This window comes from Homarus americanus, unplaced genomic scaffold (genome assembly GCF_018991925.1).
Source record: "Homarus americanus isolate GMGI-L3 unplaced genomic scaffold, GMGI_Hamer_2.0 scaffold32583, whole genome shotgun sequence".
Classification (NCBI taxonomy): domain Eukaryota; kingdom Metazoa; phylum Arthropoda; class Malacostraca; order Decapoda; family Nephropidae; genus Homarus; species Homarus americanus.
This window is the reverse complement of record NW_024713129.1, coordinates 16,424,786-16,440,231: the sequence shown is the minus strand read 5'-3', so window position 1 is coordinate 16,440,231 and position 15,446 is coordinate 16,424,786. Positions and strand designations below refer to the sequence as shown.

The following is a 15,446-nucleotide window of genomic DNA, read 5'->3' as shown; positions in this document are numbered from 1 at the left end:
GCAAAAGTATGTAATTACTATTTTCTAAAAGCCATTTGAAAAAGTAATAATCCAGTAAAATTTTACTGTAATTATTTTGCAATGGCCAAATTTCATCAAATATTACATAATATCATACTATTATAATGTAAGAAGTAAGAATTTCAACACAATGTGACACATCATTACTTTTTATCAAATTTGTTCTGTATCATGTGCATCTTTTATATGGGAATAATGATAGAAATACAATTAACTTGAAGCATACTCAATTTTGCAAGCAGATGAAGTACAGCAAACTGTGTGAATTTCAAAATATATTCTTCCTACTTTTTTCATGGAAAATTTGTCAATGATACTGTTTGTGTCAAGGGATTGTAGGAGGCCAGATTCAGTGCATAATAATGAAAGTGAGTTTAATCTGGTTTGTCCCATGGTAGACCTCAGGTGATTTTTCACCCTAGATAGAGTAGAGAAAGACCTCTCTCCTTCACAATTTGTAATGGGGATGGTAAGGAAAATTCTTACCAAGATACTAATGTTTGGAAAGGCAGTTGTCAAAATACCATCTTTGGACCTCAGCAAAGTGGAGATGTTTGTCACTGACCTGTCAGATTCAGGAGACAAAATGTCTTTAAATTGCAAAAACTCATCTAGAACAGATGCTTCCAGGTACTGACAACGAATTCCAGTTGGGCTTTGAGTTCATCATATTTCATACTGTCATACTCCGTTCAGAAGCTAAACAGCTTCTTTATTTAGGCATTCACACTGAGCTGAGGCTGAGAAGATACTGACTGGCTGAGCGAGCTGTCAGCAAACCAATGGTAACCCCGACACGTACTGAACGTGAAACGATCCTGTCCTTCACATGTCAAGGCGCTGAAGGTTTCTTGAACTTTATTCTCTCTCTCTCCAGTATATATGTATGTATAAATAGACAGATAGATAGATCGGTGGTGGGACACAGACATTTAAAAAATGTACATATTTTTTAATTATCTTATTTTAACTTATTTTCTTAATTTTACTATAGGGCCTAGTCCGTGGCCCACCAGTTGAAGACCACTGCGGGCCTATACTTATTGTACAGGGGCCCCATACTCCGGGCCCTATATTTATTGTACAGGGGCCCTTATGGTTGTGAATATATTATATAATGAAATACTCGGTGTACACTTGACACAAGGTTATACGCTGGCACGCTGCGCGATAATTTAGTTTCAGTGGGTCCCCAGATACCGGTGGGCCCTAGGCCAATGGCCTACTTGTCCTATTGGTAAATCCGGCCCTGCTGCAATGCCCTGTAGCCAGAATGCTTCTCTTACCATGCAAACAAGGATCTTTCTCTTTCTTCAGAAAATAGTTATGCCTGAGGAGCCAGCCAAGACCTTTTCCCTCTTGTAGAACCTATCAAGGGTAGTCTCTCTTTCATAAACTATAACAATATTATTTATCCCTTTCGAGAACTTACCAGAATGTTCTGAAAACTCACCAGGGTATTATTCCCTCCTCAGGAATTACACGATGGCACATTCAGATTCTGGTGTCATCATGGGCCTCAACGGAGCCATACAGCGTCTCCTTGTCAACTCTGAGGTCTTGGACAACTTGGATGAGCGAGCCACAGGTGGACGAGGTGTCCGCAGGTAATATGGTTGTTAAACTTTTAAGGAGTCATAGTAGCATCACCTTCAGGTTTCAACATGTGAGCAGTAAAAATATTCCTTTATAGTATTCAAATTAATATTTTTTTTTTCTGTGGAAAATACAGAAGCACTTGTGCCATACTTCCCTTCAGGGGTGGATCTCAGTGGTTAGAAGGGGTCACAGTGTAAGATTAAATCACATTATATCTGTGGCTGGGTTACCTGGATTACCTCACCTACAACCTTTACTATAAAGGCCTTTTTATTGTCTTGTCTGTCCCTGTGGTTGCCAGCAGATTTTATTTGGCGTTAAACTTAGGATTCACACAGGCAAAGAACACTGTACTCCTGCCTGTAATTGATATTTGAGGCCAATTGGGCACAAAATAAAATAAGTGTTAAAAGATCATAAACATAACATACATTAAACTCAGAGAGGAGAGAAAGAGAGAGCCAGTGAGAGAAGAAAGAGAGAAGTAGAGTGTAAAAGAGTAACCATTTTGTTGGTGATTCATTTTCTTCATATTACACTTGTTATTTATGTGGAGCTTTATAACCTCCTATAGACAACTGACAATAAGCTGATGGCTTTCTTGGCTACCCTTGGTCGAACTGCCTTTTTTTTATTATTGTTGTATACTTGCGCTGTATGCCTGTGCAATAATATGTACCTGCTGAACTGTATATATACATTGTTTATACACATGCTAAATTGTATACCCTGTACCTGCTTTGTTTATATACATGCCATAGTGAATAAATACCTGTACTGTAATATTATTGTTCTTATGTTAGGGGTGTTGCTTATCTGAGAAAGTAACAGCATCAAACTCTTCAAGACCTGTTCTGGATCAATGAAAAAGATGCAACTTCCATCAAAATACTATAACTAACATTTTTGTATGCCCATCCCTGTTTACCTTAAAACTCTGAGGCTTATCACTAACACCCACAAAAAATTAACAAGCAAACAAATACTGTATCTACAATACAGTACGATATTCTGAATATGAAACTTTCTCTGTTTTTCAGATACCGAGGCCCCCCTTGCCAGCTTAATCCATGTGAAAATGGTGGAGTCTGTCAGCCCTTCCGCAACAGGTTCCTCTGCAAATGCCCTGCAACCTACACTGGGAAGTTCTGCGAGAAATGTAAGTAGCACAGAATAAAGTCTTGATTCCTCTCAGTTATATGTTCCAGCTGCTGACTCCCGGGGGTTCGCGACTTGAATTTTTGCCGGAGACGCAAATTCTTATTAGTGGACATTTCATAACAAGAAATGAGGTGTTAATTTAGAAAATTCGTACAGTATAAGTGAATTTTGTATCAAACATTCACATAGTGAGAGATACCTGTACACCTTTTAGGGTGGGAGATGCAGCTTGTCCAGGTCACAGGCATGGGTCTTCTTCATGTTTAAATGTGACTAAAATTTGGGCAAGCTCCTTCTTGGATATATTTTTTTAAATCTTTTGATACATAAATCGTTGTTATACCATTTTAAAATGACAAAATTTATTGACTTATTATTGTATCTGATTTGATTATTACAGTGTATTATTTTATTTTTGTCCAAGTACAGTATTAATATATTTAAGAATAAAACATGTTACAGCCATAATCTTGATCTCACCATTTTGAAAATATCAATACCTGTATAAGTATTCCCGAACCTGTTGATTAAGGATCTTTCATCCACCGTTTGATATTTGTATAATTATTTGTCCAAATGACATTTCGAAATTTGTAATTACTTTTTTAATTCTAATTACTTTTCTAAGGCTAATTACTCACTGCCTATGGTTTTTCAAGGTGACTTTTTGGTGTTTATGAGTTATTCTGGATGTACTTAAGTAGATAGACATGTTAAATTTAAATTCTGAGAAAAAAGGTGATTTCAACCGAAAAATCCTATAAGGGGTAAGGCTTACCGTTTTGGCCATAATCTTGTTCTCCCCGATTTTGTTCAAAATATCAGTATATATATACTCCTGAACATGCTGATTAAGGATCTGCCATTCACAGTTTGATATCTGTATAATTACTTGGCCAAAGTAATATACTGTATATGTGTGTACTCTATATATATATATATATATATATATATATATATATATATATATATATATATATATATATATATATATATATATATATATATATATATATATATATATATATATATATATATATATATATATATATATATATATATATTTCAATTTTAGTCCATATAACACTCGGACTTTTGAACATATAATCAACGACCTCACCAGCCAGGATTCGAACCCTCGACCTAATGCATGGGACCAGGGAACACTACCGACCATACCACAAGAGCACTAAAAGCAATTCTAGACTATGTGATATTTCACACAAAGCCTGTTCCTCGAGCTGATGGCGCCGTGAACCTCTCATTGGGAACTGCCATTGGAGTCGGTGTGTTCCTGGTCCCTGCATCGAAATTCAGTCGAGTAGATTATGTTCAAAAGACTAAAATAATACATGGTACCTCGTGTTTCATACCAGCTGGATTCGGTAAAATGCTACTGACATCCACATAAGCAGCAGGGGCAGTTCCCAATGAGAGGTTCACGGCGCAATCAGCTCGATGAACAGGCTTTGTGTGAAATATCACATAGTCTAGAACTGCATTTAGTGCTCTTGTGGTATGGTCAGTAACGTTTCCTGGTCCCATGCATTAGGTCGAGGGTTTGGGTCCTGGCTGGTGAGGTCTTTGATTATATGTTCAAAGTCCGTGTGTTATACGGACTAAAAATGAAATATATATATATATATATATATATATATATATATATATATATATATATATATATATATATATATATATATATATATATATATATATATATATATATATATATATATATATATATATATATTCTCTAGTATTGGTAGGGAATGTTTTGCACTTGTTGTTCTGTTGATAAATGTTCTTATTACATGTCACATTAATGCCCCTCTTCCCATCTCAGATGTTGATGAGGAACAAATGATGAAACCAGTCAAGTTTGATGGCAAGACTTTCCTCAAGTTCCCCAACATGGTGTATAGAATGTAAGTGATTATAAAGTTTTTACAGGACTACAAATGTTGCTAATGATACATATGCATTAGAATGTGTCAGACAGTTCCAGTTTGTTTAACAATGACACAAGCTGCTGCTTTGGCTGACCATTACTCCTCATATGTCAGGAGTTACAGCATATAAGACAATATCTTTTAGTACAATAGCTATCAAAGGCTTCCTTCTGGCTGATATAGCATAGCATTTACTTAGCAGGTAGGAGCATCTTTTCAGCTCTAGAAAGATTCTTGAAATTTGCATCCTTTCCATATGGGCTATTTGGAACTGCTCAAGTGGAGAAGTATTTTGATAATGGGTAGAGAATGCTGTGCATCATTACTGCTTTTTGCATAGTGAAGTCTTGGTTATGCACTAATGCTCTTTAAAATGTTACAAGATCAGGTGTTTGTAGAGTTGAGGGACAGCTGTAGCAAAGAATGCATGAATGTTTAGTAACCACTGATGGTTAACAATGCAGTTGCAACACATGACTCGACATTAAATGTGACTTGGGGGAGCTTGCCCATAAACTTGTAGGTAAATGTAATTTATTTATATTAACATTGCTGGGTAAGAAAATGCAGTACAGTTCACTGCATTACTTAGTGTAGTTGTGGGAGGTGGTGGAAACATCATTAGATATGCTATATAGTACAGCTGCTATTTGATACGTAGTTAATATATAAGTGTGGTTAGTTAATAGATTAGCAGAATTTTATGACGTTCTTGTGTTTGAAGCACATACTGTATGCCACTTAGGGTGTTGCCTACACCTAATTGCTAAGATAATGTCTTTTGTTACTAACAAATATAATAACATCTCGTGCTTTAGTAATTTAAATACATTGTGTGCAAATATTTCAGCTTATTTCTTTGTTTGTAAAAAGACTTTACAAACATAAAAGTAAAACTCTATGTATCTCCACCTTCTTTCATTGTTTTAGTTAAAACAAAAAATCTCCTCTCTTCCTTTTCTAACCCTTAAAACTGTCTTCCTCTTCCTACTTCTCTCACCTTCATCCTGCTTGTTCCTCCCAATCTTACCACTCTTCATACTAATGGCTCTTACTAACCCATCCCTCTGCATCTTTGGGTATTGGGCTTCACCACAGTAACCTGACCCATTACAACCTCACTGCTGATGACTATGATGTAGTATATGACTTCCCGGAGCCCTGGACGGATGTTGACCTCAGCTACCCAACTGATTATGATCTAGACGCTGACATTGCTTTCCTAGAAGAAGAAGATTATGAGGAGGAGGAGGAGAAGGTGGAGGAAATAGAGTTGCTGGAAAAGAAGAAGGAAGAAGAATTGATCTCCCTGGGTGAAGATGTTGAGGAATTAGAGGATGGTTCTGGTCTTCTTTCTCTGTACGATGACGACGAAGCCATGATGGAGGAGCAGGAGTACTACGATGCCTTAGAGACACTACAAGATGACACCCAACAGGAGGAGAACAGTCTGGTGCATGACAAGACAATAGAGCAAGAAGCAGAGGGAGAGGAACTGGGAGGGTGAGAAGCTTTTACTAACAGCATGATATATTTTTCTGTAGTACTTATCTGTTTTCAATAAGCATGTCTGCAATTTTATCTAATTTATGTAATGGTTTTGTTATAGGTGGGAGAAAGATTAGTTCGGATTATTCATAGCGGCACTGTCATGTGATGTGTCCCTTCTCTCTCCGATAGAACCATTTTCCATGTGTTTGTATTTTAGTAGCTTCTGTTCTCTTCTCTTTTTGTGCTGAAGCAACATTTATTATTTTCGTATATTTTATTTATCAAGTAAGTGGCAGTCGTCTTATCTGTTTGATGGCCATTGTCAAACTTACTTTAGAAATCATTGGTGGATGTTCAAAACTGAAGGGTATACAGTAGTGTGAGTTGATAGTTAACATGTGGGAACATTGTGTGTATGTGTGCATCACCCTGTCTTGGTGTGGGAGATGGTAGCATTATATAGTTGGTGTTTATGAAAGGCAATGAAACTACATACAATTTCATGACATGTTCTCTTAGGTTAAATACCTTAGTACTTGCCCAGATTACTTAAAATCAAAAGAATCTCGGAGAAATTGGAATTCATATTGGAAAGCATAAGAAGTAATTGAATGTTGTACATTATAATCCCACTCCCCTGCCGCTAGCCCCCTCCCTCCAGCTCCCCCACCCCTATCCTCACCTCCCTCATAGTAGGACAAAGGATAGATAAAGGAATTTTTTTTTTATGTTGCATAATTCTGCATGTGCATCTGTATTTTTATAAGAATATAATGTTTCCAGATTTGTTCTCAAGGGTTAACTTTGTAATGTCTTAAAATTTATTTGAAGATTTCTCTGAAAATTAATCTTGTTTACTGTAGCAACAACCTTAGACTCCACCCTTTCCTAACAGCAAGCGTGGCCAGACCACCAACCACTTTGAGATACGGTTCCGTGCTACAGCTCCAGATGGTGTACTGGTGTGGCTTAACAAAGGCACCACCCTATCCAGAGACTACCTCTCCCTGGCAATCATTGGAGGCTTTGTTGAGTTCTCCTTCAACCTAGGCACACAGCAGACCATGCTTATTATAAGATCCAAGGTAAAATGACTGATAATTTTCAAATTGGTGGCTAGGATATGACTACTGTAGTTTGTGTTACTATTGATGATTGTGTTAGGATACAGTACCTACCATTTACATTTCTGTTTAATGTTTCACCAAAGATAAAATTATATAAAACTGATCCAATTATGTCAAATTCCCGATTGGATTTAATCCGACTCCCTTATAATTTATCAATACCGGTACTTATGTGTGAAAAAGAATTGTCAACATTAGCTGGGACTAATTTCTGATACCAGTACCAGTACATACAGTATATCTATTATATTGTTAAAAGTTTACATTGTGCCTGTTTGTGTCCACCATCCCATTTTCTAAATGCTTTCATCGTCTGCAGGTTCGTGTGGATGATGGTCAGTGGCACACACTGGTGGTTCATAGGAGGAAGCGCCTTGGAGTTCTCAGAGTGGACAATGAGCGGCCAGTTAAGGGTGTTGCTGACCGCGGTGCTACCACTCTTAATACTAATGGCAAACTATGGATAGGTGAATAATAATAATATTATTTTTGTTTTTGTGTATTAAGGATTGAGGAAGTAGGTTAACATAACTTGAAGGTTAATAAGCCAGTGAGATGTGCTGTTATGTCGTAGGTACAAGTTTTTGTTATTAATGTTGATTTCAAACTTAAAAAATAATTATGTTGATTTACTGTAATGGTACACTAAGAGATTTTTTCCCATCCAATTCCTTATTTCATTCTATGGTATTAAACACAATACAGTATACACATCTTTTCTGGGTAAATTATACTGGCAGCTTAAATTTATTAATTTTTGTTCTTTGATTTTCAGGTGGATCTCCAAAGATGCCAGAAGGCCTCCCTCATGCCTACTACCAAGGCTTCCATGGTTGCATTGATTCTGTCCAGGTGGAGAACCGTGACCTTAACCTTGTAACCCACGGTGATGCACCTCTCATTAGGTTTTGTGATGAGATGCGGTGAGTGGGCACTTAGTGAGATGGAGAAAACTAGTAACTGGTGACCAACAAATAGAAAGGAACAAAGATTGTGTGGGACAAATAACCTTAATTTGTAAATCTCACAGATATCAGAACTTGGTAAACAAAAGAATTTTGTCATCAGTTGAACAAAAGAGGCCTTGCTATCAAGATAAACTATCAGAGAACAATGTACAGTGTGTATAAGACAAGGAGAAAATGGATAGAGAGTGAAACACGGAACAATATGCCATGTTACAAACTTGTGCAGTGTGAGTCAGTAAATAAAAAAATAAGTGAAAATGAAATAAAAAGGATACCTCTATCTATAAGTACTAACATGATATAGTACCAGTACTTAAAAAAAAAACCCTAGACTGTACCTGTCAGAGAAACAAGTTTGTGATGGTGCAGTCTTCGTAAACATTTTAAGTCAAATGAAGGTTGTGTTCTAGATGTGGTCTGTGAATTGCCATCACAAGCCACATACCAGAGATGGGCTTCATTGTTGCAGGGATTGGCAATCTTTGTAAAAATAATGTACCTATTTTTCAAAAACAAAAAAAACAAAAAAAACAAAAAAACTACCTGTGAACCTGATCTTAGCCTAACACTAGTGTCACTGGGTGGAGATTCAGTTCCAACCAGGCACAAGTTTATTGCAAGAGGGAACAACACAATGCATACTACTAATAATTGTGTGCTCCTGATGTGTATATATAGAACATTAGAAATAGTCACACACTTAGAATGCATGAGTGAGTGTCTGTGGATGTATGAGAAGGCCTAAGCATTTGGAAAGGCAAGGAAAGGGCTGACTTTTCTGGTTTGTAATACTTTATTCAATAACTGTTGACTACTTGTACCTCTGCAGTCTTTAGGATTTTTTTTTAATTGTTTTGCACTCAGAACAATTGCATTTAAATTCCATTACACATGTGATTTAGTTATACTGCATGTGAAATGAATTGGCCAGTTTAAAAGAATTAGTGTACAGTATATAATATAGGTATGCATTAATTTGATTAGTCTTTGTTAATTACCTAAGGCATATTCAACTATTTTTTTATATCCTAAAACTGTACAGAATCACGTAAGGTCAACATAGTGAAGTCATGTGGGGTCTGCCGTGCAAATCTTGCTTTGGCAGTTTATGATAATCCATCCAAACTTCTTGTTTAAGTTAGCTAAGTGTAAGATTATGTACAGCAATTACATTCATGGACGATGTGGGAGTACTCATGTAAGCTTAGTTTTAATAGTCTTAAAACTTATAATTATTTTTTAGACTATTTTTTAAACATATACAGTAATGCCGTCTATATTTTTATCAAGTGACTTTTTGAAGATCCACATTACGAAATCAAAACTTTTCCTATGTTGACAGGTATTGTTGAAGAAACAAAATCTAGTTCTCTGTAGTTATAATTTTGAACTTAAGCTTTTCCTCCCATGAATGTTGCTATCAGGGACCTACACCAAAGTGGGGAACTGTCACTGTCTGCTGCCTTTCCTCCCCATTGGCAGAATATAGTGAGTGTCCCACATTGGTGAGAACCCATATGTAATTTGCCACATTTTTTTGTGAAGTTTTAAAAGGGCCCACTTGTCTTCCATAGGAGTGTGTAATATGTACATAGTGTAAGATAATAGAGAGACTAATTTTTACAAGACGTGCCAACTGTAGGTTTGTGCAAACTCACCAGGTTAGTATTATAATATCTACTCTCTCAGTCATATGTAGTTGATATTGTAAGATTTATAAAAAAACACCAAAAAAACAATTCATTCCATAATTCAGGAGTTTCAAGACATTCCACATGGTCTTGAGTCCGCCTCCAAATGTTCCTGAAGCACTTGAAGGAGAAGCAGTATATGTAATTGGTCCATCTTGTCTGAACTACCGTAGTCATAGTGACTCGTCAACCTACTCTAGACCAGAGGTTTTGACTGGTTGTCTGTATCTGAGCTAGAGGCAGGGATTGGTGTATCTAACGTGAGCCTGAATTAACAATAGATTTAATTTTTAGCAATATAAATTAACACTGTAAACTGAGTGCATCAGGATGTTTAAAAGAGTCGAACTTAAGACTCCCTCCCATTGTTAACAAACTAAGATTTTTTTTTTTTTAATTTTCTAGTTTTAATAAACAATTGCTACTCTTCAACAGCCATAAAATCTAATGTTCCTACAGATTTTTTGAATAATTTGTAAAGATATAGAAGTTAAAATGTTTTGAAGATCTTTTATGTATATAATTCACAGTGTGTTTGCACATATTTGTAGAAAATACAATACAAAATAATATATCTTTCATTATACCCTAGTATGTAGATGGGACCGGCCCCAGGTCTGTGAGGCTGCGCAGTGTGGAGGGCACCCATCACTTAGGGCCTCCCCCCCCCCCTCCCTTCCTGAATACAATATATTTGTTATGAGGATTTGTATTTCAATTCTGATGAGTCGAGTGACATGCACTTCTTGGAACTACAGACAGTGCGTTTCAGCCAACTGGCACCAATAACGCCGGGCTTGGTGGTTTCTGTCCATAAAAACCTGGCAAGTGATACTGATTTATCTTCCTGTTTAGATGTACACAAGTACTGTATACATACATATCTATAAAATTTCCTATTTTCTATGATGAAAATTTCCCATTTTCTATGATTAAAATTCCCAATTTTCTTTGATTAAAAAATTTCCCATTTTTTATTAATATTAAAATTTTCCAGTGGTATTGTAACTTGACAATGGCATTTGTAAGTTCGACAGTGATATAGTAACTAGACAATAATAGTGCTGGCAATAGGGTCTCAAAGCCTATGGGAGGGTTTCATTGCTTCTGGGGGGATTCCAGTGCCCGTAGGAAGGTGTCAGTGCTTGTGGAAGTTATGTAGCGCCTCTGGGAGGGTCTTAGTGCCAGTGGGAGAGTTTCAGTGCTTTTGGAAGGGTCTCAGTGCCTGTGGGAAGGTGTCAATGCGCATAGGATGGTCTCAGTGCTTGTGGGAGGGTCTCTGCTTCTGGACGGGTCTCCGTGCTTGTGGGAAGGTATCAGTGTCTGTGGAAGGGTCACAGTGCCTGTGGGAGGGTCCCAGTGCCTAGAGGTAGGTGTCAGTCCTTGTGGGAGAGTAACAGTGCCTGTAGAGGGTTTCAGTGGCTATAGGAGGTCTAGGTGCCTGTAGGAGGGTGTCAGTGCTTGTGGAAGGGTCTCAGTGCCTGTGGAAGGGTCTCAATGCCTATTGGAGTTTCTCAGTGCCTGTGGGAGGGTCTCGGTGCCTGTGGAAGGGTCTCGGTGCCTGTGGAAGGGTCTCAGTGCCTGTTGGAGTGTCTCAGTGCCTGTGGGAGTTTCTCCAGTGCCTGTGGGAGGGTCTCAGTGCCTGTGGGAGGTTTCAGTGCCTGTGGGAGTTTCTCAGTGTCTGTAGGAGTGTTTCAGTGCCTGTATGGAGGTGGGCGCTGTTTGTAGAAGGGTCCCAGTGCCTGTGGAGGGTCTTAGTGCCTGCAGGAGGAGTCAGTGACTCTTAGAAGGGTCTGGTGCCTGTGGGAGGGTGGTGCCAGTGGGGGGGTCTCAGTGCCTGTAGGAGGGTCGCAGTGCCTGTGGGAAGGTCTCAATGCATATGGGAGGGTCTCAGTGCCTTTGGAAGGGTCTCAGTGCATTTAAGGGTCTCAGTGCATATGGAGTCTCAGTGCTAGTGGGAGGGTCTCAGTGCCTGTGGAGGGTCTCAGTGCCTTGGGGGGGATCTCAGTGCCTGTGGGAGGGTCTCAGTGCCTGTGGGATGGTTTTCATGCTCGTGGGACAGTATCAGTGCGTGTTGGACGGTTTCATTGCCTGTGGGAGGGTCGCAGTGCCTGTGGGAGTCGCAGTGCATATGGGAGGTGTCAGTGCCTGTGGGAGGGTCGCAGTGCCAGTGGGAGGGTCTCAGTGCATATGGGAGGGTCTCAGTGCCTGTGGGAGGGTCTCAGTGCATATGGGAGGGTCTCAGTGCCTGTGGGAGGGTCTCAATGCCTGTGGGAGGGTCTCAGTGCATATGGGAGGGTCTCAGTGCATATGGGAAGGTCTCAGTGCATATGGGAGGGTCTCAGTGCCTGTGGGAGGGTCTCAGTACATATGGGAGGGTCTCAGTGCTAGTGGGAGGGTCTCAGTGCCTGTGGGAGGGTCTCGGTGCCTTTGGAAGGGTCTCACTGCGTGTTGGACGGTTTCAGTACCTATGGGAGGGTCTCAGTGCTTGTGACACAATTTCAGTGCTTGTGGGAGAGTGCCATAATCTGTGGAACAGTGTCAGTGTTTGTTGGAGGGATTCAGTGTTTATAGAGGGAAGTCACTCTGCCTGTAGGAGGGTGTCAGTAATTGTGGGTGGGTCTTAGTGCCTATTAGAAGGTCTCAGAGCTTGGTGCAGGGTGTCAGTGCATGTGGGAGTGTTTCAATGCTTGTAGAAGGTACTTAGTGCTTCTGAGAAGGTCTCATTGTCTGTAAGAGGGTCTCAGTTCTTATAGAAGGGTGTCAGTGCCTGTAGGAGGGTCTCGATGGCTGTGGGAGGATCTCAATGCCTATGTGAGGGTCTCAGTGCCTATGTGAGGGTCTCAGTGCATGCGACCTCATATCAATTACATAATTAATTATCAAAACTTCATAATCTATCATACATTTAAGACAATTAATTATCAAATTTTCAACAATTCGACCACAGATCCTTAATCTGAATGTCAAGGACGACCTATAGAGCGATTTTGAACAAAATTAATTTTTTTATCCAAAAAAATAATCAAGGGGCTAGCCTTGTACTTTTTTGTGTAAAAAAAAAAAAAATTTGCTCAAAATCACAGTATAGGTCGTCCTCGACATGCAGATTAAGAATCTGTGATCGAAATGTTGATATATTGATAATTTATTCTAATTATTACATGTCTTCATATCAATTACATAATTAATTACCAAAATTTCAACAATTCGAGCACAGATCCTTAATCAGCATGTCAAGGACCACCTATACTGTGATTATGAGCACAAATATTTTTTTTATCCCAAAAATGATCAAGGGGTTAGCCTTGTACTTTTTTGGGTAAAAAAATAAAATTTGCTGAAAATCCTAGGATAGGTCGTCCTCGACATGCAGATTAAGGATCTTTGGTCGAAATGTTGAAATTTTGATAATTTATTCAAATTATTACATGTCCTCAAATCAATTACATAATTAATTATCAAAACTTCATAATCTATCATACATTTAAGACAATTAATTATAAAAATTTCAACAATTCGAGCACAGATCCTTAATCAGCATGTCAAGAACGACCTATACTGTGATTTTGAGCAAAAATATTTTTTTTATCCCAAAAATGATCAAGGGGTTAGCCTTGTACTTTTTTGGGTAAAAAAATAAAATTTGCTGAAAATCCTAGGATAGGTCGTCCTCGACATGCAGATTAAGGATCTTTGGTCGAAATGTTGAAATTTTGATAATTTATTCAGATTATTACCTGTCCTCAAATCAATTACATAATTAATTATCAAAACTTCATAATCTATCATACATTTAAGACAATTATTTATAAAAATTTCAACAATTCGAGCACAGATCCTTAATCAGCATGTCAAGGACCACCAATACTGTGATTTTGAGCAAAAATATTTTTTTTATCCCAAAAATGATCAAGGGGTTAGCCTTGTACTTTTTTGGGTAAAAAAATTAAATTTGCTGAAAATCCTAGGATAGGTCGTCCTCGACATGCAGATTAAGGATTTGTGGTCGAAATGTTGAAATTTTTTTAATTTATTCAGATTATTACATGTCCTCAAATCAATTACATAATTTATTATCAAAACTTCATAATCTATCATACATTTAAGACAATTAATTATAAAAATTTCAACAATTCGAGCACAGATCCTTAATCAGCATGTCAAGGACGACATATACTGTGATTTTGAACAAAAATAATTTTTATATCCCAAAAATGATCAAGGGGTTAGCCTTGTACTTTTTTGGGTAAAAAAATTAAATTTGCTGAAAATCCTAGGATAGGTCGTCCTCGACATGCAGATTAAGGATCTTTGGTCGAAATGTTGAAATTTTGATAATTTATTCAGATTATTACATGTCCTCAAATCAATTACATAATTAATTATCCAAACTTCATAAACTATCATACACTTAAGACAATTAATTACAAAAATTTCAACAATTCGAGCACAGATCCTTAATCAGCATGTCAAGGACCACCTATACTGTGATTATGAGCACAAATATTTTTTTTATCCCAAAAATGATCAAGGGGTTAGCCTTGTACTTTTTTGGGTAAAAAAATAAAATTTGCTGAAAATCCTAGGATAGGTCGTCCTCGACATGCAGATTAAGGATCTTTGGTCGAAATGTTGAAATTTTGATAATTTATTCAGATTATTACATGTCCTCAAATCAATTACATAATTAATTATCAAAACTTCATAATCTATCATACATTTAAGACAATTAATTATTAAAATTTCAACAATTCGAGCACAGATCCTTAATCAGCATGTCAAGGACGACCTATACTGTGATTTTGAGCAAAAATATTTTTTTTATCCCAAAAATGATCAAGGGGTTAGCCTTGTACTTTTTTGGGTAAAAAAATATAATTCGCTGAAAATCCTAGGATAGGTCGTCCTCGATATGCAGATTAAGGATCTTTGGTCGAAATGTTGAAATTTTTTTAATTTATTCAGATTATTACATGTCCTCAAATCAATTATATAATTTATTATCAAAACTTCATAATCTATCATACATTTAAGACAATTAGTTATAAAAATTTCAACAATTCGAGCACAGATCCTTAATCAGCATGTCAAGGACGACATATACTGTGATTTTGAACAAAAATAATTTTTTTATCCCAAAAATGATCAAGGGGTTAGCCTTGTACTTTTTTGGGTAAAAAAATAAAATTTGCTGAAAATCCTAGGATAGGTCGTCCTCGACATGCAGATTAAGGATCTGTGGTCGAAATGTTGAAATTTTGATAATTTATTCAGATTATTACATGTCCTCAAATCAATTACATAATTAATTATCAAAACTTCATAATCTATCATACATTTAAGACAATTAATTATAAAAATTTCAACAATTCGAGCACAGATCCTTAATCAGCATGTCAAGGACGACATATACTGTGATTTTGAACAAAAATAATT

General features: G+C 37.3%; 1 protein-coding gene across 1 annotated transcript; it reads left to right on the top strand.

Annotated features, from left to right (window-relative positions):
• Window positions 1-1,496: 1,496 nt before the first annotated feature.
• On the top strand, window positions 1,497-10,577 carry LOC121868725 (agrin-like; the record flags this gene model as incomplete). Its single annotated transcript, XM_042369589.1, is given in 7 exon segments — window positions 1,497-1,628; window positions 2,661-2,779; window positions 4,625-4,706; window positions 5,829-6,233; window positions 7,117-7,306; window positions 7,668-7,815; window positions 8,124-10,577. Coding segments are annotated over 7 exon segments (1,228 nt in total), but the record flags the coding sequence as incomplete, so codon positions are not given.
• Window positions 10,578-15,446: the final 4,869 nt, after the last annotated feature.